Source organism: Typopeltis vanoorti, chromosome 12 (genome assembly GCF_054136105.1).
Source record: "Typopeltis vanoorti isolate ZY-2024b chromosome 12, IOZ_Tvanoo_1.0, whole genome shotgun sequence".
Lineage (NCBI taxonomy): Eukaryota > Metazoa > Arthropoda > Arachnida > Uropygi > Thelyphonidae > Typopeltis > Typopeltis vanoorti.
Window position 1 is genome coordinate 73,564,240 of NC_143560.1, and position 23,881 is coordinate 73,588,120.

General features: G+C 35.4%; 1 protein-coding gene across 5 annotated transcripts in view; it reads right to left on the minus strand.

Moving 5' to 3' along the window:
* LOC150100889 (syntaxin-binding protein 5-like) overlaps positions 1-23,881 on the minus strand; it is a 710,057-nt gene that overhangs the window by 24,004 nt on the left and 662,172 nt on the right. For all 5 annotated transcript variants that reach the window (XM_090401895.1, XM_090401898.1, XM_090401897.1 and 2 more), the window contains exon 27: positions 9,084-9,208. In XM_090401895.1, the coding sequence (XP_090258021.1) occupies positions 9,084-9,208 (125 nt within the window). The remainder of the gene's footprint in view (positions 1-9,083; positions 9,209-23,881) is intronic.

Sequence of the window (23,881 nt, forward strand, 5' to 3'; positions counted from 1 at the left end):
GAGGTTGCAAATGTGGAATTTTTCATTAAGAAGGAGTATATTGCCAGCCTGATTGGCCGAGTGGATAGCGTATCTGCTCTCCAGCCAAAAGGGTGTGGGTTCAAATCCTGCCGTGGGCATGGATGTTTGTGATTGTGGAAATACCAGTGGTGGTTGGCAGTAGATGCCATTGGTGCAGTTGCGGTCAGTTGGTGATTGAATGGTGGAAATGGAGTTGTAGAACAGATGCCCTCTCTTGATGAGTCCTTGGACTCCCTAAAGGTGTAAAACAATAATAATATCTGAAACTAGAAGACAAGTGATTATGATAAGCTTATGAAGCAGCTTGAAGCACTGCCAAAGAAGAAGAATCTTCAGGAGAAAGATGTCAGCAGTGCATGGGAAATGGTCAAGGTATGTTTAAAGGAAGCAGTATCAGACTGTATACCTAGGATCAGCAGGAAAAATTAGGTAGGAGTTAAATGGATGAGCAGTATTATTATTAAGCAGAAACTGCAAACTGTTGTGAAGACTATATAAAGAGAAAGCGATCAGCAAGTTTATGAGCAGTAAAAAGCACAGGCAAGAAAGCTGATCAAGCATGGTAAGGAAGACAAACTCAGATTTTCAGAGGAAATTGGCCATGCAGCTCTCAGAAGATCTCAGAATGTTCTTTTGAAATGTGGCAAGTCAAAGAGGAAAGAACAATATCTTTCCATAGATAAGTTTAATGAAATTAAAGTTATCTATGGAAAGATAATAACTTTAATGAGAGCTGATGGTAGGTAGATGACATAAGCAGATGAAACAGTGTTACTGAGAGATCACTTTGTAAGGGAGCATCATCCAAGCAGAGATATTGCAGTGAAAGATGAAATAGTGAGAACAGAGATAAATGAACTGGATGTGTTTAGGATACTGCAGAATCTTAAAGTGAATACAGCCATCAGCCTGAGTATTACATGAACGTGCAAGGGAATTGATGATGCTTCTAACTAGACTGCTTAAACCTCAGCTTTGGCATGGCCTCAAGGTAGCGGGGAAAGAGGTTAAATAGCAAATTATAATTTGCTACTTATTTGGAGCCTTCATCACTCCCAAGATATTGATTACTCTATAATTATAGAATAATCAATATCTTGGGAGTAATGGTAAGGGTATTGGAGTAGTTGGTGAAAGGCAAAATTTAGGGATGGATGGATGGGAATATGCTACAACATGGGGAACAACACAGTTTTGTAAATAGCAGGTTATGCCTTGGTAATTTACTCATTTTATACAGAGTGGCAGTTTAACTGCCACTCTGTATAGAATGAATAAAATTTTACTCTTGAGAGACACTTGTGCCATTATAATTAGGAATTATAGACACGTTAACACAAGAATATTTTAATATTTGCCAAATATTTCAGTCTGAAACTAACAGACTATCTTCAGTGGCTACATAGGGAACAGTTTTTAACAAGGTGGAATACCAACAATTGATCATTCAAAAGTAGAACGAGCCGCATAATGTTACATTGCTAAGCATTAAAGAGAGGAAAAATTTCATCAGAGTGATGACTAAATTATAGGTGTTAATTCACAATTTCATATAATAATCTTAATTTATAAATAACATTAGACTAATGTAGGAATTAAAAGTCTCAGAGATTTTAATGTGTTATCTGGATTAAACTTTCCCATATTTTTGATAAGGATATACAGTCATTTCAATTCAAGTCAGGGCATTGAAGTAAGGCCTCAGCACTCTCTTTGAATAGGCATTCGAATTTATAGCGACATCTGTGTATAAGGCGAGTTTTGGACCAGAAGATGTTGTGGCTTGTCTCTATCCTGTGTGAGCCAATCCAGACTTCTCGGATATGCTGTGCACAATGTATGATTGATGTTCTTAAATTCTTTTTTCTATAGAGCGTCCTGTTTGTCCAAAGTAGGACAGACTGCAGTTACAAGAAACTTGATACACACCAGGCAGAGACAAAGTTGAGCGTTTATCTTTAGAAGAGGGGAAATAGGTATATATGTTGCTGTTAAATCATATTTCTTCAGAATTCTTGAAATTGGTTCTGAAATCCCGGAAATATATGGAATTGGAACTCGACATATTGATTCTTTGTTGTTCTGGATTGGATTGGATTGGATTGTAGGAATTGAACAGATGTTGTGTACTTTTTTCAGAGAAGCCATTTAATTTCATGTGATGTTTGATAGTTGAAAAGTTCTTTCTGTAATTCATGAGGAGTTGAACAATTAGTTCTAGCTCGTCGGATTAAACATTTTATGATTCCTGTTTTTTGATAAGGATGATGAGCAGATTGTTTGAGAATATAACGTCCAGTAAAAGTGGGTTTTCTGTAAACTGTTGTTGTTGTTAGAATACCTGAAGGTGAATGGATGAGGAGGATGTCTAAAAAGGATAACTTGTTGTCTTTTTCAATCTCCATGGTAAACTTAATACGAGGATGTAAGGAATTGATTCTGGCTAAAAAAGGAAAGTAAGGAATCTCTGTTATGAGGTCATACTGAAAAGATGTCATCTATATATCTCACCCAAAAGGATGGTCGAGGGAATATAGATGAAAACAGGACATCTTCTAGATGTTCTAAATAAAAGTTGGCTAGTGCAGGTGAAAGTGGACTTCCCATGGCTGTTCCTTCTACTTGGTTGTAGAATTTGTTTTGACATAAGAAATATCCAGAGTGCATCACGAAATCAATATTAAAATATTCTTGTGTTACATGTCTATAATTGCTAAGAATTAATAAAATGTTCAATAAATGGAATGGCTACATAGTGATAATGCTGGACTTTGCAAAGGCATTTGAATTCAACAAGATCACAGGATATTACCTGGAATTCTGTTCCACATAGTGGAGTCAATTGAGATGGATATGAGGATAGGATATGCTAAAGAGTAAAATCCAGGAGTACACCAGAGACAGACAGCTCATGTACTGTAAGGCTTTGTATTTGGACTGCTGCTATTTAAATTTATACATTAAGGATACAGGAAATGACTTGAAGGAAATTGAAGATGCCGTACAGATTCCAATAATATGGGCAAAAGAAAATGAATATGAATTTAATGTGGAGAGATATAATATTATGCACTTTGGGATGATAAGACTACAAGCTGTGTACTACACTGATGGAACTGGATGCCAAGAAATTAATGAAAGTAGCAATTCTGGAGTGTTGGTGGATATATGAACTACCTTGAACACTTCAAGGCAGCTCATATATAGGATTCCTTGGTTACTGAAGAACACATTGACAAGCAGAAATAAAGAAGTTATCATCTCTCTTTATAAGATATAGCTACATCATTACTGTGCACAAATCTCATCACTTGAGTTTCTGAGGAAGGGAGGAGTAGTGGAGAGGATCCAGAGGTGAGTGGTCTATTGAATGTTCCCTGAAGGGATAGACTGAGGGTTTGTAATTGTGGAAGTTGATTGATAGGCTGAAAAGGAAGAACACGATAGAACCATATACACAATGTGCCTGTTAAGAAATGAGATTGATTTTTTACAGGACAGCCCTTTGAATAAAAGTAACAAACGTGTTTATAGTTTTGACTGCTAGAATGTGTTGTAATCGCAGGTGCAACTTTTGAGTTGGGTGATGCAGCAGTTTGTGTGTGGCAACCGTTGAAGTAAGAGTGTGTCAAAAGTTGTGTCATGGAACAAAGAGCTGTGATAAAATTTTACTGTAAATTAGGAAAAACTGCTACAGAAGTGTACCAAGACTTACAAAATGTTTACGGTGATGAATGTCTGAGCCATGCACAGGTGTTCTGCTTGTTTTCAATGTTTAAAGAGGGGGGAAGGAGTTCCTGGAGGATGAACACTAATGAAAATGTGGTGAAAGCTAGGGAAATTGTTGCCGAATAACCACCAGATTACTCGCTGTGCAATTTGGTGTCGGTAAGGAAATGGCCAGGTTAATCTTAGAAAGAGATCTACACAAGAAGAAGATTTGTTCAAGGTTTGTACTGCACATGCTGACACATGAACTGTTGGTGTTTTCAGTTTGATCTGGAAATGAAACAGCAGGGCATGGAATGGCATGGAACGTCTTCTCCCCAACAGAAGAAATTTGGCAAAAATCTCGTCAAGACAATGGTCATGGCTTTTTTTCAATGCTGCCGGAATTATCCACTGTGAATTTGTTCCTAAGGACACCACAGTGAACGGTTGTTATTATTATTATTAGTAATGCAATGTCTGCATGCGACATGTCAGGAAGGAACTGTTACGGTAACAACTGGTTTCTGTTTCACGACAATGCACCGTGCCCTGCCTGTGAAGCAATTTCTGGCTTCAAAGTCAATCTGTATGATTGACCCCCCCCCCCCCCCATTCACCAGATTTGGCTCATGCAGGCTTTTTTCTCTTCCCAAAGATGAACTGTGCCTTGGAAGAGAGTACTCCAGCGAAATTGAGAACAGTCTTCCTACTACTCTCATTTCAGTTCTTTCTAAAATAACAAAGAAGAAGTGATCAATGTTTAACTGCTTGGATATCTTTCAACTATCAAATGATTACTAGTGTGGATTCAGCTAGTCTCAATCACAGAAGATACTGATTACTCTTTTGGACAAATGCTATGGAAAAATTTGGAGAGACTCTCAATTGGTTATTTATAATACCTTTAAGCAGTGATTCTCAACCTATAGGATGCACCCCCTTGGGGGGGGGGGTGAAGAAAGTGGAAATCAAAGGAAAAACTGAAAAACTACTTTATTGAAACAAAAGCATTTAATGAAACTATTTATTGATACAAAAACAATATAAAATCCAAAACATAAAATACAATCTGAAAATAAAATAATAAAATCAACTGTACTGAATAAACTAGTTCTGCTTATGGGAACATATTAATATTGCAAAATATACCAAGTAACTAATTAAAACTAAACAATAACAACAATTAATCTAAAAATTAATGGCTTCCTTGGGCATGTGTTGCAGAGCAACGTTTTTCACATGATGGTGATACATTGGAAACTGACACTCAGTTCTCTTTCTATATTTAACTGAGATCTATAATTTGTTTTTAAGGGAGCCACTACAGAAAACCCGATTTCACAAAGATAAGATGTTGAAAATGGCAAAAGTGCACAAAAAGCTTGACTTTAGTGCAGAAATCCATCATCAACACCAGCCCAAAATTCAAACAATTTAGATGCAAGTTGTCTTTTGATTTTGCCACTTGACGTGAAGTCTATAAATTGTTCCTCTTCTTCAATTGAGAATCCTTCAGGGATAATTTGAAATGCATTTCTAACCCACTCATACATTGCCATTATGTTGTTGATGGTTATAAAATAGTTTCTAAAATTCTTCATCAACATTGTTAAATGATTTTCAATAGTTGCAAATAAAACTTTGATGTGTTCTCTTCTACCTTGTAGGTTTTGATAAATTCATCCACATTTGCAAACATTCCTAATTTTTGTTGCTTTACCTTTTTGTTCCATAACTCTAGTTTTTTTACAAAAAAACATTAACTTTGTCTCTTATCTCTAAGATATGTGTATTTTTCCCTTGGAGTTGCAGGTTTAATATATTTAATTTCTCGAACATGTCCACCAAGCAGCTCAATTTCATCACAAATAAGTGGTCTTTCTCTGCTTCTTCGTGATTTTCCTCTGCCAAGAAGATTGCTATTTTGTCTCTTAATTTGTAAACACGTTGTAAACATTTTCCTTGTGATAACCATCTCATCTTGCAGTAAAATAGTAATGCTGAATGTTCCACTCCAGCCATGTCTTTGAAAAGTTCAGAAAGCAGGCTTGATTTTAAGGGTCTCATTTTTATATAATTTACCAGGGTTATAACTATTGTTAACACAATGTTTAGACCAGGATTCATTTCCTTTGCAGCAAGAGCTTCTCTATGAATCATGCAATGTGTTCAAATACATTGTGGAGATTTTTCCCTCACCAGGGTGTAAACTTTTAAACCTTCCAGACATAACTCGAGCACCATCAGTGCAAATTCCAACACAATTCTCCACTGTATGTTTGCCTTGCATAAAAATCATCCAATATTTTGAACAATTCAAGTGCTGTGGCTCTTCTTTCTACTGGTTTACAAAAATAACTCTTCAGCTGCAGATAATCCATCGCAAAATCAAACATAAGAAATTAAATGACAATCCTTGTTGCTATATGTTGCCTCGTCAAGCTGAATTGAGAAGAATTGGTCACAAAGCTTCGACAAAAGTTGCTGCTGCATATTTTCACATATCACCAATTCAGCAAGCAACAGTATCATTTGATAGAGGTATGCAGCACTTGTAGTTGTTTAGTAAAACTTTCTCCAAGCATAGTTTCTACAATATCAATCCCAGTTAGCAGAATTAGGTCTTCTCTGATAGTGTATGGCTTTTTGTACCTAGCTATTTATATGCAACTTTGTAAGAAGCTAGTAAAGCTTTTTCATTTACAGACAAAGCTTTTTTAATGATAGATTTTTGCTTTTCAAAACATTTCAGTTTGGCAGTAAAGACCTCTCGAGGTTTGTTAACATACTCCTCATCAAGTGTTTCCAAATGTCTTTAAGTTTATTCGGTTTCATGCTGTCAGCCACCAAAATTTTCAAACAAATAACACACAGTGGTCTTTCTTCATCATTTACTTCAGTCTTTGTAAAACTGACATCTGAATATTCTGCTGCATACTTTTTTACTTTTGGAGTGATATTCTGTGAACCTAAATTTTGTTGATGGTGGTGCTCCACAGTCGTCAGATGCCTGCTTACGTCCAATTAAAAATGTATCCATTTTTCTACACTAGAAAATATTGTTTTTATACCTATTCAGTCATTGTGAATAGCAGTAAAATAATGCTTACCATTTCAAGTCTTATTTATACTTGCAGAAACATTCAAGACTTCCCCTGATGAAATCACGAATGTTTCCGAAAGGCTGATATGATTGAACAGTCTGTGCAGCGATGCCAGATCTATACAATTTTTGAAAGAATTGATTTAAATTTGTGAATATTTAAAAATTTTAATTAATTTCTAGTTGTTTTGCTAACTTTTATGAGTTTTGTCAATGTCTCAACACAAGAATTGCTGGGGGGGGGGGTGCCACAAAAACTAATAGGTTAAGAAACACTGCTTTAAAGTATAAAGATCTTAAGCCCTTTTAAGAAGTAATTATCTTGTGATCTATCTTTCCAAAATTGGTTGTCTGTTTTTTTTTTTTTTTTTTTGGTTGTTGTTGTAGTATACACTACATGTAATAGTTCCTTATCCATCTGGTATGCCAAATGCATGTGTACTAACCAAAAGTGCTTGCATGGCAAGATAAATAATCCTAATACCAGCTAACTTAGCCTTGAGTGAAGAAATCTTAATAAAGCATCTGCCATCCATGATGATGAAATTTTAATCCAGGTCAGTCTTTTTTATCGATTTCTTTGTGGCCTGGTTGTCTAAAATGGATAGCACTCCACTCCCAAACCAACAGGCTACAGATTCGAATTCCACTGTGGCATGGATCTTTGTGAATGTCTTTGGATGATAGAGGATTTTTGTTTCCTGGTGTGAAACCACCACTCTGCTTATTCAAGGCCTGAAAAGCTATGTTTGGTCTGTAGATGAAGATCTGAATTATTTAACATTATTATTATTATGTGACATCTCCAGTGAGTCTAAACCCATCGCTAAATACATCTTGCCCTCTCCACTACTATTTAATTTTCCTACTACTACTACCATCAACGGCATCTATCATCCATCATCACCAACAGTATTTTTTGTCTGTAAATTGTATGCATTCTTAAGGCTGATTTGTCTATATGCAGGATGAAAAACTTGAGTCTCTGGAAGAAAAAACCCTGCTACCTTTGTATAAGATTGGCTAACTCACCTTCAGTTGAACTGAATTAACATACAGTACAAATGTGTTATAGGTCACTTCTTCTATATCAGTCCTTCTCCAGCTGACTACAAATACAATCCTCAGCTCTTGCAATCACAGCCCATTTCTCTCTCTCTCTCTCTCCTTTTCATGCTAGGCTCAATGACCTGTCTCAACCAAGTGACTTACCATTCTAGAAACCTGCTTAATGCTTATGATAGGGCAATTATTTCTATCTGCATTGTTTGCTATGCCTGTAAACTACATGTGTTCCTCTGGCTAGGTTGCTTGTTTTGCAGGATGAATAACCTGAGTTTCTGGGAGATAAAACCCTGTCAGAATAATCATATCAAATAGATAATTAATCAATTTTGATATTTACACTGGATGAGAACTTCCCAAACTTTCAGGATAGAGAGACAATTATTCTGATTTTAATTTAAATAGTGTAACAAGCTTCTGGACTTTCTTTCAGAATCATGAATCACCTGAAATATATGGGATCAGAACTCATACATTTCAGGCTTTTCCAAACCTATCAGCAGAATGAATAAGTTTCACCTGCAGTTATAACTGATACCTACATATTTTTTAATAATTAAAATGTCTAATCTCTTACCAGCTACAAAAGATAAATATAAGCCTCTGTCTCTAGCCAGTATTTAACAGATTCCACTTGAGTGTCATCCAACATATTTTTGACAGATACTGTTCTGTAGAAAATTGGATTAGCAAACATCAGTATTGAACTGAGTGACTCAAATCTCAAAAGTCAGATCTTGCACAACATGGTACTTAGATCAAACATAGCATCCTCTGGAATGATACTTGCCTTCTCCATAGAAGCAGTTAAATATGAACATCTTTTCAGAGAGAGAGAGAGAGAGAATTCAGAGGCTCTGTTACACCATCCAAATTTGAATCAGAATGAGTGCCTCTCTATCCAAAAGCTTGGAAGATTCTCATCCTATGGAAATATCAGAAATGATTATTTATTTCTTTGATATCATTATTCTACGAGGCACTTACTGTTACAGGTTAACCAACTGTTGTATTTGCTTTGTATTCTGTCTCTTTGAATTGCATGTTTGTTCCACAATGATGATGTATGATTAGTTTCAGCATGAAATATTATTTGTTTGCTAATTTTCATAACATACTATGCCTGAAGTATTTCACTCCATTTGAATGAATTTTTTGTTAGTCAAAAAGAAAGGAAACTTACACAGTTCTTCCCTGTCTAAAAGACTTGGTCCACCACTGAAGAGTCCTTTAAAGAAGCTCTGTTTTGGAGGTTCTGGCATGTCTTTGGTCAGGAAGAGTGTTCCTAACATGTCTTGCAAATTTTCACTATAATGGGGAAGATAAATCAAAACTGCTCACAGTAATAGTAAATATCAAATTTAGAGAAAAAGAAAGCTTCATAAATTTAGTATTGAATTTTTTTCAGTAAACTACAATGAAAACTATCTTCTAGCAAGTAGTAGAACAGAATTTAAATATTAGTGCAATTATAACTGATACTTGCAATTTCCAAGCATGTCAGCATCAATAACATTGAGCTATGACCCTATTTACTTCATGGGTTGAATAATCCAGGAGTTACTATCCTATTTTTAAACTGATATTTAACCATTTGAAGCACTGATAAAATATTACTTTTGAAGATTTTATTAAAAATAATCTAATTAATATTAAACAAGTATAATACTAGTTGAATTTTTTAACAGGTAATATACTTTTTCTTTTTTAATGAGAAATGCTAAGAGTTTGTATCTAATGATACTGATAGACCAAGACCTGAGACCTCTGTAGGTTGTGCTGCTGTATTTCCTGATTTTATCATATCCAATCAGATTCCACTTGACTGCAGTAATTATACAGCAGAGTTGCATACAATTTCAGCTTGCATGTGTATATATAAAAGAACATTGCTACCAAAAGTTGATAGTTAATACAGACTTATTCAGTTCTTTACAGGCTATCCTGTCTCCTGTAAAATTCATATCCGATGCTTGGCGAGGTTCTACAACTATTGTACAAAGTGAAGGTCCTTAATTTTGATATTCAGCTGTGCTGGATCCCCAGCGACATTGAAATTAATAAAGACCGTAGAAGTAGCTACTGGATCAGCTCGTACATTTTCCAGGTACTGTTTGCAGTCCTCTCTATACAGATTACTGGTAGTTTATAAGATTTTATAACTTAATGGGTACATGGTAGGAAGTATTGACAAAGCATTTGCAAACTGCATGAGATTAAGCCTGAAATTAAACACAGGCAGTCATGTCAACAAAGAAACAGAAAAGAGGAACACACATACTAACCACAGTAATGACTATTTAATTCGTAAATATTTCATCCCAAGTATCTTGGGACATCATCAGTACAGTAGTTCAAACAATACTAGGAATAACATACAGTTAGGGTGCATGATTACAATGGAATCTCAATATGCGTGCAGTAATGTTATAGAAGTAATTTAAATATAACTGAAAAAAATAAAAATAAAATAAAATTAAAAAATATATATATATATAAAGATTATTTTACACAATTTTGTATGCCAATTTCCCATACTTTAGGAATAGTAAGAACATCGTTGCAGTTTAAATTTGGTCTGTGTAGTAGGGCTTCAGCACTTTCTTTATATAAATGTTCATATTTATATAAAGATCTGTGTAAAAGTTTCAACTTCTCCCAATGGATCCTATGGTTAGGATTTTCAACTCTGTGTTGGGAGAGACCAGATTTCTGCGATTTGAAAAGACGAATGTGGTCTTGATGTTCCGAGATGCATTTCTGAACAGACCTACCTGTCTGACCAAAGTAAGGCAATTTGCAGGAGATCTCATAAATGCCAGGTAACATCAGAGGTGAGAGTTTGTCCTTAGGAGAAGGTAACAAGTTATAGATTTGGTTGATACGTTTGTAAGTAGTGGCAAAATTGTATTTACGAATTAAATAGTCATTACTGTGGTTAATACGTGTGTTTTTAGTGATGAATTTCACCACAGGTTTCATTATATAAAAAAAAAAAAAAAAAAAAAAAAAGAGGAAGTTGCTCTTGCTAGTCCAGTCATCTTACACATTCTCATTTACTGAGGCTGCTGACTCATCTGTGTATGAGCAATGCAACATGCATCTCACCATTTGACATGTTTTGGTGGATTTTCAGCAGCATGTTCCAGAAAGGAATGAATTTTTTATGACTCTGGCTGACCCATATACATTCAGGGATCTTATCAGACTTAGATAAATTACAGGAAGTTTTTAACTTTTTAAAAATAATTAATTTATACAAACACATTTGATAATATATTCTATATATATATATATATATATATATATATATATATTTTTTTTTTTTTTTTTTTAAAAAAAGAATTGAATTACTAGAGCCAAGATTTAAATAAAAAGGTTTTAATATAAAAGCATGACTCGTTTCGGCTTGTAACAGCCTTCATCAGGTGACATTATAAAAGAAAGAAAAAGAAAAAACACTAAAACACTGAAGCTTAAATAAACTATGAACATCATAGAGAGTCTCTATACATAATTGACATTAAATCGTTGTGGTTGAATTTAAAGCTGTTCTTTCGTTTGTTGTATTGTTGGGAAAGTACGTGCTAGCAGCATCTCGTGAACGCCAGTGCATGATTACAGCTGAATGACTATCTGGGAGGTTGTAGCTCAAGTTATTATTTAGATGAACAGGACTGAAGATGATTTCCCTAGATTCCACGATTTTTCTCTCTAGTTCATCATTGCAACGGAAGATGTTGGAAGATTTTTCCAGCAGACTTTGTGATTTGGCTTTCATCATTAAGATTAGCTGAGAAAAGGATATGACTTGATAATGCACTGGCTCATTGTCTCTTGTAAGTAATGTCCCTCATGTGTTCTTCCATATGGAATTCAACGGATTTGTCTGTCTGCCCAAAATACATATCAGAACTTGGTTCACTTTTCTCTCTAGTTTTCTCTCTAGTTCATCATTGCAACGGAAGATGTTGGAAGATTTTTCCAGCAGACTTTGTGATTTGGCTTTCATCATTAGGATTAGCTGAGAAAAGGATATGACTTGATAATGCACTGGCTCATTGTCTCTTGTAAGTAATGTCCCTCATGTGTTCTTCCATATGGAATTCAACGGATTTGTCTGTCTGCCCAAAATACATATCAGAACTTGGTTCACTCTCCACTTCCAAAGATCCGTTTCTTAAGTCACCCAAAACCTTGTCATCATCATCTCAAATACCCTGGAGTATATAAAATATTGTGTGATTGTGATATTCCTTATTTTGGGCAGACAGACAAATCTGTTGAATTGCGTATGGAAGAACACATGAGGGACATTACTTACAAGAGACAACGAGCCAGTGCATTATCAAGTCGTATCCTTTTCTCGGCTAATCCTAATGATGAAAGCCAAAGTCACAAAGTCTGCTGGGAAAAATCTACTAACATCTTCCGTTGCAATGATGAACTAGAGAGAAATATCGTGGAATCTAGGCAAATCATCTTCAATCCTGTTCACCTAAATAATAACTTGAGCTACAACCTCCCAGATAGTCATTCAGCTGTAATCATGTACTGGCGTTCACAAGATGCTACTAGCACGTACTTTCCCAACAATACAACAAACGAAAGAACAGTTTTAAATACAACCACAATGATTTAATGTCAATTATGTATAGAGACTCTCTATGATGGTCATAGTTTATTTAAGCTTCAGTGTTTTAGAGTATTTTCTTTCTTTTATAATGTCACCTGATGAAGGCTGTTACAAACCGAAACTAGTCATGTTTTTATATTAAAACCTTTTTACTTAAATCTCGGTTCTAGTCATTCAATTCTTTTAAAAAAATATGTATGTTAACCGAGTTAATGATCATTCTTTCATATGTAGATACTGCTTTCCTTAACTTAATTTTTAAAAATTTAGTTTTTGTATGTAATATCTTATTTACTAAGTTATCTCTTTATTACTATTTATTATTACCTTGAGTACTGCTGTAACATTTGGTTTGGTCTAGTATGACCTTTACCATCCTTGTCCCAATTAACTTCTAATGAACTAACCAACCATCTAATGGTGAGCAAAATTAAACTTGGTAAGCAAGAATTAATCTTTTAAATAAGAATAAAAATTCAAGAAATACTTTAATTGTCAGAAATCTTTTGAATGGATATTTTTATATATATGTAGTGATTTACTTAAACTCGAAGGGGGGAGATGGGGAAGCCGCTCCTCTTGTTTTGCCACTACCCACAAGTGCTTCCTATGCTTGATTGACGTCAGTGTGTGGTTTGTAAAGCTGAATAAATGAATAAATATACATATACATATATATTGTGATTATTCATTTTTACTCGGTAGAAAATATTATAAATTAGTTTAAATGACTGATACTGAGAGATAAAGAGATGACATGGTTTATTTAAATAAACCATGCCATCTCTTTATCTCTCGGTATCAGTCATTTAAACTAATTTATATATATATGTATATATATATATATTTTTTTAAAGATATAGTGGGAAATTTATTTCATGCTTACATTGCTTTTGGAACATCTGAAAAAAAAGAACACGTAGGAAATGTCAAATCAAATAAGCCTTTGACAGATTGCCACATTACAAGCAGGTAATTAACTGGAATAGATAAGGTTGGATAGTAGATTAGTGTGCCAGATCGGAAAGTAGTTGTCTGATAGGTATTAGCAAGTTATGTATGGGGGGGGGGAGTGTAGTGATATCCCAGAAGGGGGAAGTCATGAGTAGTGTGCTCCAAGGGTTTGTTTTTGTGTTTGCTGTTCAGTTTGTATGTAAATGCTAGTGGAAAGAGGTTGAATGGTGATTTACATTTGTTTTCAGATGATGCAAAGTTGAAAAGGAACTATGAGAAGTAGAATAGATGTTGTTTCCTTGGAAGACTTGAATAGACTAGGTGAATGGTTGCTGGTTTAATGTAAGAAAAGCATAAGGGTTTAAAATTAGTAAAGCAAAGATAGGAATGTAGAGTATAAGATTGGTGGAGATATTCTACAGGATGTGGAGAGAATGAGGGATCTGGGGATGATGGTAAATAAGAGATCTGAAATTTCAGGGATATTTTGCTAAAACTGCAAGGGCTGTTTAGCAATTCTGGCAATGATGAAGACACGCTGACATGTAGAAGTAAGGATGTTATGATGTCATTGTATAAGGCTTTGATCAGCTCACATGGATTATTATGCATAGATTTGATCACTTGGTTTTCAAAATCCTCCATAGCTCACAGTTGGTATAGACAAAGCCCTTTGGTAGGAAAGACCTGGACTTGATTCCTGTCTATGATGTGAAGAACCTTTATCTGGCTCTTTTGGCTAAAGGTGAGTTAGCCAGTCTCATATGGAAGTAGAGAGTTTTTTAATCTGGGTTTTTTCACCAGAAACTCGGGTTTTTCGTCACTCAGAATGGGCAAACTGGCCTCCATGACCACATGCGGATCTACAGTCATAAAATACATACTTAATCCCTTGTTAGGAGGGCTAACCCATCTAAGGGAAAGAGGAAGGAAGGGGGAATCCCCATATGAAATAAATAAACTTGGTTTTCAAAAGGAAGAGATTTGGAAAAGGTTCTGAAAAATTGATTATGGTAGATGCTGGTTCTCTGAAATGTTGAGTAAAAAGACAGTTCAAGGGAAGGCAATTTGCAAACTCTAGCAGATAGAAAGAGAAAGAGGGACATGATTCACACATATATATTATGGGATACTTAGGTAAGTTGGTAAGGGACTATTACCAAATTAATTTGGATGAGATTATTCATAGAGTGGATGGAGAGAAATAGAGGACATACCTGGAAGTTGTGAGCAAAGGGGATGAGGAGTAGGTTCTCTGTATGGAGAGTAGTAGGTAACTGGAGTGCCCAAAACTGTGGTGAGTGCAGAGACGGCAAATGCATTTAAGTTGCAGTATGATGAACCGTGTGTGAGAGTTAGCCTTCCTGCGATGAGTCTTTTGACTCCATGGAAGTCTATAAATTAAAGATACTAAGAAATTATATTTTTGGTTTAATCCTTTATTCAAATGTAAGCAAACAAGTTTGCACCTGAACTATTTTCAGGACTTGGGCAACTTGTATAAAGAGGCTAATGACTTCAAATCACTTGCCTTAGTATCCCATAATACAAAGTACATCTCCTTGCAGACATGTATAATGCTATGCATTATGGGAAGGGTCACTACTCAGACTGGTTTCGACCTTTAATGAGGTCTGATCAGTGGGAGCCAGATCCAGATGTGTTACTAAGGTTGAAGTAATGCAGAAGTCATATTTTTGTATATAAGTAGCCAAAAGATATCATTAAAATACTCTAGATTAGAGATAGTTGTTGTTTTTCCACTTGGTTATACTACAAATTAAAGATACCAAGAAATTATATTCTTGATTTAATCCTTTATCCAAGTGCAAGCAAACAATGTTTGTGTGTGAAGTGAAAAAACTTTCAACATCTTTAATCAAGAGTATTTTAATAATAAGATGCGACACCTTTTGACTATTTGTATATGAGAAATATATGACTTCTGCATTATTACTTCAATCCTTGGTATCTCTTTCAATAAAGATTGAAAGATATACCAAGTCATTAGTCTCTATGTACAAGTAGCCTGATCATGAAGATACTTATATGGAAACTAAGGCAAATGATTAGTGTATTAGAGAGCCCTGATGTGAATACCTATGGGATTAGATGGTATATTAGCTTGAGCTTTATGAGAAAGTGTTAGGGAATCAGCATTGCCTTTATCAGGAGTCATAGTCAATGTATTACAGAAGATGATCAAAAGCAAAATATAGGCATGGATAGACAGAAATGGGATACTATATGGGAGGCAACATAGTTTTGTGAAGCATAGGTCATGCCTCAGTAACTTGCTCACATTTTATAATATAGTAACAGCTGACTTGGATAAAGGTAATGGTTTTCTGTGGCATGTTTCGAGTGTATGGTCTGATAGGCCTATTTTGCCATAGTGGAGGTATTTAATGTGTCGTTTGTGTTCATCTTTTCTGATTGGGATGGTGCGTCCTGTTTTCCCTACGTAAGATAGGTTACAGGTACATTGAATTTTGTAAACTCCTGGGCAGGCCATGTATGGAAGAGAATCTTGGGAAAAGCTAAGTAAATTTCTTAATTTTGTTGGGGGGGGGGGGTTTGAAGGTAGTCTGTCTTAATGTTGCATTTAAGTAGTGTTCTGTCTATTTTTTCTGAAATGCCCCTAATAGGGCATGGCTATGGCATTCTTATAATCTTTTTTTTTTTTGTTTTTAGTTGCATTTTTATGGAGGATCTCGTGAATTGTTTTTTTTTTTTTTATTTTTATTTAAAAAAAAATTTTTTTTCCCCTCTAAGATCCTCTTCCATACTTGGCCCACCCAGGGGTTTACAAAATTCAATGTACCTGTTACCTACCTTACATAGGGGAAACAGGACACACCATCCCATTCAGAAAAGATGAACACAAACGACAGATTAAATACCTCTACTATGGTAAAAAAAAGCCTATCAGACCACACTAGAAGCATACCACAGAACTGACTGGAAAGGCACCAAGTCCCTACACTGCACCAAAACCCGGTTAGAAAGAAAACTCAAAGAAGCTTGTGAAATGCTGAAACATTATCCAAACCTGAACAGAAATGATGGATTAATCATTCCAAGAATATGGAGGATCCATCTGCAATCCATATAGCAACAAGAACAAGCCCAAACAGAAGATCTCAATACGAGAGGACTTTAGAAATGTTTAATGTAGTTCTGTTTATATTTTGTTTTTATTTAAAAAAAAAATATTTTTAATTTATTTTATTTTCCACAAGAGGTCAGGCTAGGTTAAATAATTAAAAAGTATTTAGATTCATCTTACTTTTGTATAGTGCACTGTCTTGTATCTCATACAAATGTATTTTTCCTGATTATGACCTCAATACAGAAGTCGAATCGTCGAATGTTACTTTCCTAAAGTTTAAGTAAAGTAATTATTCTAACACATATGTTGTGTCTCCATAAATTCTTCACTATAAACAAGAATATAATTTCTTGGCATATTTAATGCATCTAAATGGTTTGGGTGTTAGGTGTCTAGAGAGAGCTTTGTTAACTGAGCATTCTGAAGCACAAATTCAGGAAAACGTGGCCAGTGAGTGTGAGAATCACCAATAAGTGCAACATCTAGTCTCTCAAGCAAAAATATTCAATATTTTTGCTTAAATATTGAATATAAAATTCAACATAATTTCAATATATGAATATTGAAAATATTGAATATAAAGGTGGTTGGGAGCCAACAGGGATAATGCAGTTTCTATGTACTAATACGAGAAGTATCAGGAACAAGGGTGAGGAGTTTCTGGCTGTGGTGAGTGCAATCTCGGCAAATGTTATAAGCATCAGTAAGACTCAGCTAACCTCAGATGATGTAGTTACACGGATAGAATGTGAAGGGCTTAGTATTTTCTGGGAAGATAGAATGGGAGAGGGGTACTGCTCATGATAGCAAAATGAATTGCAGCCAAAAAGAATAGGAGATAAGTGGGAGGATGACACTGTTCATTTGAAGCAGTGTGTGTGAGATCCAAGCCAATGAGACAAAATATACAGTTGGTGGCTGCTATAGGTCAGGGATTTCAGAGATGATCTGGAAGACATGCATCAGCAAATTAATACAATGAATCCAGGTTGAGCAATTATGGGGGACTTGAACTATGGAGATATACATTGGAAGGAAGAGAGATTACATGGCAGGAAGGAAGCGGAATTTATACACCTATTAAGAGATAATTACTTGAGGCAGCATGTGATGGAGGGAACTTGAGGTGCAAATGTAATGGACATGGTCATAGGATCAGAAGAGTTATCCATAACTAAGGTGGCCACACTGCCTCTGACTGGGGAACGTGACAATACAGCCTTGACTTGGGAGATCATTAAACATGACGAATATTCTATCAAGAAGGGATATATGTGGAACTACAAGGCAGGTGATTATAACAAGCTTAGGAGGAAGCTTAAATCTGTCTATCTATCTATATGTTCACTGGGCATAAAACACTGCAAGATAACGATGTTAGTAGTGCATTGGATATAGTTAAGAGTCATCTAGAGGAGGCAATATTAAATTGTATACCTAAGGTAAGGAGGGTTAACTGGTAGAGTAAGATGGATGAGTAATATCATTAAGCACAAGCTACAGAAGAAAATGCTGTGGAGGGTATATAAGGAGAAAGGTGACCAGAAAAGTCATGAACAATACAAGGCTCAGGCAAAAGGTGACCAGCATGACAAGGAAGGCAAAATCAGATTATGAGAAGAATTTAGCCGAGCAGGCCAAAGGAAATCCCAAAGAGTTCTTTCGTTATGTGGCAAGTAAGAGGAAGAATGATCATGGGTAATGAGTGATGATGGTCATGAGGTGACAGAAGCAGATAAAATAGTTGACTTACTGAGTGACCACTTTGCCAAGGTATATCAACCCAAGTGATACATACTAATGCTGTGATAACAGTGACAAGGTCACTAGCAGTTAGTAATGGCGAAAAGAGAATGTCTTTATAATGAATGATGAGTTACAGAACTAAAACTAATAAAATTCTAATATCCAAGAGCAATCTGTAAAAAGATTCATGATTATAAATTGACTATTTTTACACTAAGAGCTCCAGATACTCATGAATTAATATCTTTTAACAAATTACTTGTGTGCTGAATCAACTGTGTAATTCTGCTATAATTATCTTACATTCTTTCTCTTTTCTATTACCAAAGAAAACACTAGTCAACAATGTTAACATTATCACAATTTTAGATATTAATATCATGGCCATTTGAATACTGAATTATTGGAAATTATCATGTGCATTTCTAAAACAAAGTTTATATGTAAAGTCATTTCATAAGAGTTGACATATTCTGAAATGGAAATCAGCAAACCTAAATTGCAACATTATGTTTTTTGCTACTGCACCAAAAGGTTTCAATGTTTAGATTTCTTACACAACACTGAAGTGAACACTGAGGGTCCCCCAAGTGATGAAGCCAGCAAATTACATTTTACTGTAATTTATATCAAACCAACCATGATGCAGCTATTCCAGTTGCAAGCCCGGTAAGTAGGTGAGGGTTGAGCAAAGGACTAGAAACCCATTCTCATAAAAAAGTGCTGTGGTATGGAAACCAGGACCATAGAAAAATCTTTCTGCAAAAAATCTTCATGTGGGAACAGAGGCAGATGAATTGGAGGTTCTCAGGATATTGAAGAATCTCAATGTAAATACAGATGTGGGATTAGATGGGACATCAGATCATGTTTTACAGGCATGTGCAAGGGAACTGGGAATTCCTGTGACTAGGCTGTTTAATTTAAGTCTCAGCTCTGGTAGAGTTCCAAGTGAGTGGAAAGAGGGGATAAAATAATTCCCTTGCATAAAAGAGGTTCTAAGACTACAGTAGAAAATTACAGACCAAACACTATCTCAGGAGTGGTGGTAAAATAGTACACACACACACACACACACACACACACACACACACACACACACACACACACACACACACACACACACACACACACACACACGGTGTATTTTATTTTTAAAAGCATTGTCTCTAATATGGTTTATGGAAGTTTTTTCACTTGGCTATGCTACTAATTATATATTGTGTTTTATCCTTTATCAAAGTGTTAGCAAACAAAGTTTGCACATGAAGAATTTCAGGACTGGGGCAACTTGTGGTTTAAGTAGAATACTTCAGGTGCAAACTTTATTTGCTAACACTTGGATAAAAGATAAAACACAATATATAATTAGCAGCATAGCCAAGTGAAAAAAACTTCCATAAACTTATCTGTAATCCAGAAAATTTTATTAATAGGGAGGGTGTGACACCCTTTGACAACTCGTATAGGTAAATATGACTTCTCCATTACTTCCACATTAGTATCACCATCTCTGGGTCTGGTGATACTAATATTCACTCCCAATGAAGAGACCTCAATAAAGGTCAAAACTGGTCTGGGTAGTGGCCCTTCCCTTAATGCATAGCAGTATACATGTCTGCAAGCAGATGTGTTTTGCATTATGGGAGATACTAAGGCAAGTGATGAGAACTTATACCACCTTTACCACGCATTGCCCCAGTCCTGAAAGTACTTCAGGTGCAAACTTTGTTTGCTAACACTTGGATAAAGGATAAAACACAATATATAATTGTCTCTAATAGTATGAAGTGTTGATTAACTAAATCCAGTCATTAATTTGATATCTTTCATTTTGCAGAGTTCACTGAATTTGGGGGAACAATTAAAATAAAATGAAGAGACGAAGAAACAGCCCTGAATAAAGTTAATCTAACACTGTAGGGATTTTAATATGAACACATACTTCTGAACATACAAAATTGTCATCTACCAACTAGAATAGAAATTTCTAAAAAAAAAAAACCACCCAAAAATCACATCTTGAGGTATTACCATAGATATATATATACAGTAATCCTTCAATTATACAACCACAATGGGGGAAGCAATTTGCCAGTCAGATAATTGATTAAATCATCATCAAATTCCTGACATATATCCTCAAGAAGGTGTACAGGATATGACAGTACTACATGACAAATTTACATCATTGCTAACTTCCTATCTACAATTTTCCTCCAAATCAGTCTGTTACCTGTCAAGACTCCAACATTATCAGATATTATATTTCTATCTTCTAAGACACTTTTTACTTATCAATCCACCTATATCTTGGTCTTCCTCTGGGTCATTTTCCTGTCAACTAGGCAGAGAACACTTGTTTTGTTAATCTTTCCTCTCCCATTCTGTTTAAGTGACCATACCACCTGAGATTAGCTCCGCTAACACATTCCTGAATGCTGATGATGTCAAGTTCTTTCCTAATATCCTCATTTTTAATATGATATTGCCATTGATGCCATCTGTTCATGCCAAAATCTTTCTCAGCACTCTCATATCTGCAGTCTCTAGTCTTTGTTCAAGTGTTTTACTTCTGACCCAGCTCTCAGATCCATAAGTGAAAATTGGTTTGAGTTTGAACACTGTATTGTATACAGCTAATTTAGTGTTTTGACTAACTTCTCTCTTATTCCATATAAATTTATTCGGTTGACTTCCTACCATACCCGATTCTGTTGTCTATTTCATATTTAATTTATCATCTTCACTAAAAATTGTGCTTAAGTAGCTGAAATATTTTACTTGTTCTATAGGTTCTCCATTCACAATGCAGTTGATATTTTCAATGCTTCTGTCTATTTTCATTGTCTTTATCTTGTTATTGCTGAGCTTCATACCATATCTATTACAACATTTATTCGATTTAGTCAGGGAATCTTGCAGACTAGTAGCAGATTTATTTAGGTATAACATCATCTGCATAAAGCAAAGAGCTGAGATTAACATTGCAATTTTGATATCATGTTTAATACCACTTTCGTTCATAATGTGATCCATATAGATAATGAATAACAGAGGGGATAATGTACATCCTTGTCTGACACCAGATTTAACATTAAACCACCTTCCTGTACTTCCTTCAATTCTAACTGCTGACTTACAACTCAAATAAAGACTAAGTATTGCTTGATATAATGCCTCATTGACACCATATAACCGTAGTGTTTTGAATAGCTTCTCTCTTGGCACCTTGTCATATGCCTTTTCCAGATCTACAAAACTTAAATATAGATCTTTGTTATATTCCAATGATTTGTCAACTATTTGTTGTAAAGTGAAAACCTGATCCTGACAGCCTCTATCTGGCCTAAATCCAGCTTGTTCTTCACCAAGCTTCTATTCCACAATCCTTCTCAACTGTTTCTCAAGTATACTTGCATACATCTTACGAGAAACACTCAGTAGATAAATACTTCTGTAATTCTCACATTCAGTTTTATTTCCTATTCTCAAACCATTAATTACAACATCTAACTTCATGATAAAAAACTCAGACGACCTTTTCATGAAAATAAAAAAACCTAACCCTATCCCAAGATGACATCCTCACTTCATTGGATGCAGCCTCTTTATACACCAACGTGGATGTCCCCAGAACTTTAGACATTGTACACACACTACTCACAGAAGACCACACCTTACACGCTCGTACTAAACTAAAGCCCTATGACATTATTAACCTAATAAAACTAATAATCTTGGCAAACTTCTTCAAATTCAACAACAACATGTACATTCAAATCTTCGGACTCCCTACGGGCCAAAACATCAGCGGACAACTAGCGGAATTATTCCTAGCACACATAGAATCACTCCTACTCTCCCCCCCTGGCATCACATTTTATGGCAGATACGTGGACGATATTCTGTGCATTAGAAATCTTACACACATCACCACCTTAAAAGCGTCCCTAAACAGTTATAGCAACAGACTAAAATTCGCCATAGAAACCGAACAGAACAAATCCATCAATTTCTTAAACTTGACACTAACCAGAACACACAACAAAATAGCCACGAAAATATACCACAAACCCTCACATATCAGAAACTACCTCTATTTCCACTCATACCATCCATATTCCGTTAAAAAATCTGTCATCTTATCACAATTCATAAATGCATACAAATTTTCAACCAATCAGAGTAATCTAAATGCAGAAATAAAAAAAATAACACAGATCTTCGAAAATCGCAACTATCCTACACAACTAATAAATTATGCAAACAAGACTGCCAAAAACCGCCAAAACAACCCAAGTACCAAAATAAACTTCCCTACACAAAAAATTATCAAACTACCATACACCCAAACACATACAAAGCCTACAAATACATCTTCAAACATACTGACTACAAACTGGTATTCACCACAAACCAAAAATTGGCAAATCTCCTAAAACCCACTAAATCTCAGACACAAAAAGAAATATTTGAACACCACAACGTAGTCTATAAATTTCCCTGCCAAAAAGACTGTGATATCACCTACACAGGTTCCACCATCAGGTCTTTATGGGCAACACTACAAGAACACTTCCATGATTGTAACATCCCTATTCCAGAACATTTAAATACTAAAAAACGCAACATCAAAAAGAAAAATCGAATACAAAGCACAGGAAAAAAGGGAAATAGCTGTCCAAACCCTTGAACATAAACATACCCCGCAGATTGACAAGGCCATCATAGTAGATAGACAAGACAATGAAACAATGCTTAGAATATTGGAAACAATAGCCTAAAGCGTGACGCGAACTCTATCAACATACACAGGCCTTACATAATCTCCGAAGTTTGGAAGCTACACAACATAAAATTGAGGTCACAACCCCGACCAATAGGCAATAACACAAACACTTCAAAAGCAGAAGCACCTATCCAACCTGACATAGCATCCACTTCCAACACGTGTTCAGACGACGACCACGAATAGCCGAAACAGACTGCAACCCATCAACCTCCTCCCCCCCCTCCAAAAATCAGTTTCTGTTTTCAACCCCTTTCACCCCCTCATATAAATATATAAAAAACGCTCTGCCCATCCCTTATAATATAGATGTATATATATGTTATTCAAAAAAACCCGGGCTTTTTCCATTTGTTATTTCAATTCTCCCACTTGGACCCCCCCCCCACACACACACAGTAGTTTGGACAACGCAAAAGAAGAAGAGCCATAACACCCAGAAAAAGGTATGTGTAAATTTCTTGTCCTCTATGCAACATATGTTTATTGATAAATATACATCTACAATGCCCTAAGAATCCGTGAGAAAAGAGCCAATGACATTTAAACTGGGGCACTCCTAAACAGAAGCAGGCAAATAGCCGTAAATATAATAGTTTTATTTCTCTTTTTTATACATGGGTACTATAAGAGCTCTACGTTGATCATCTGGAATTCGTCCCTCTGTCCAGGCCTTCCGAACTATGCAGTACAGCCACTATAAGACTTTTATGCCTCCATACTTGAGTATTTCTGTTCGAA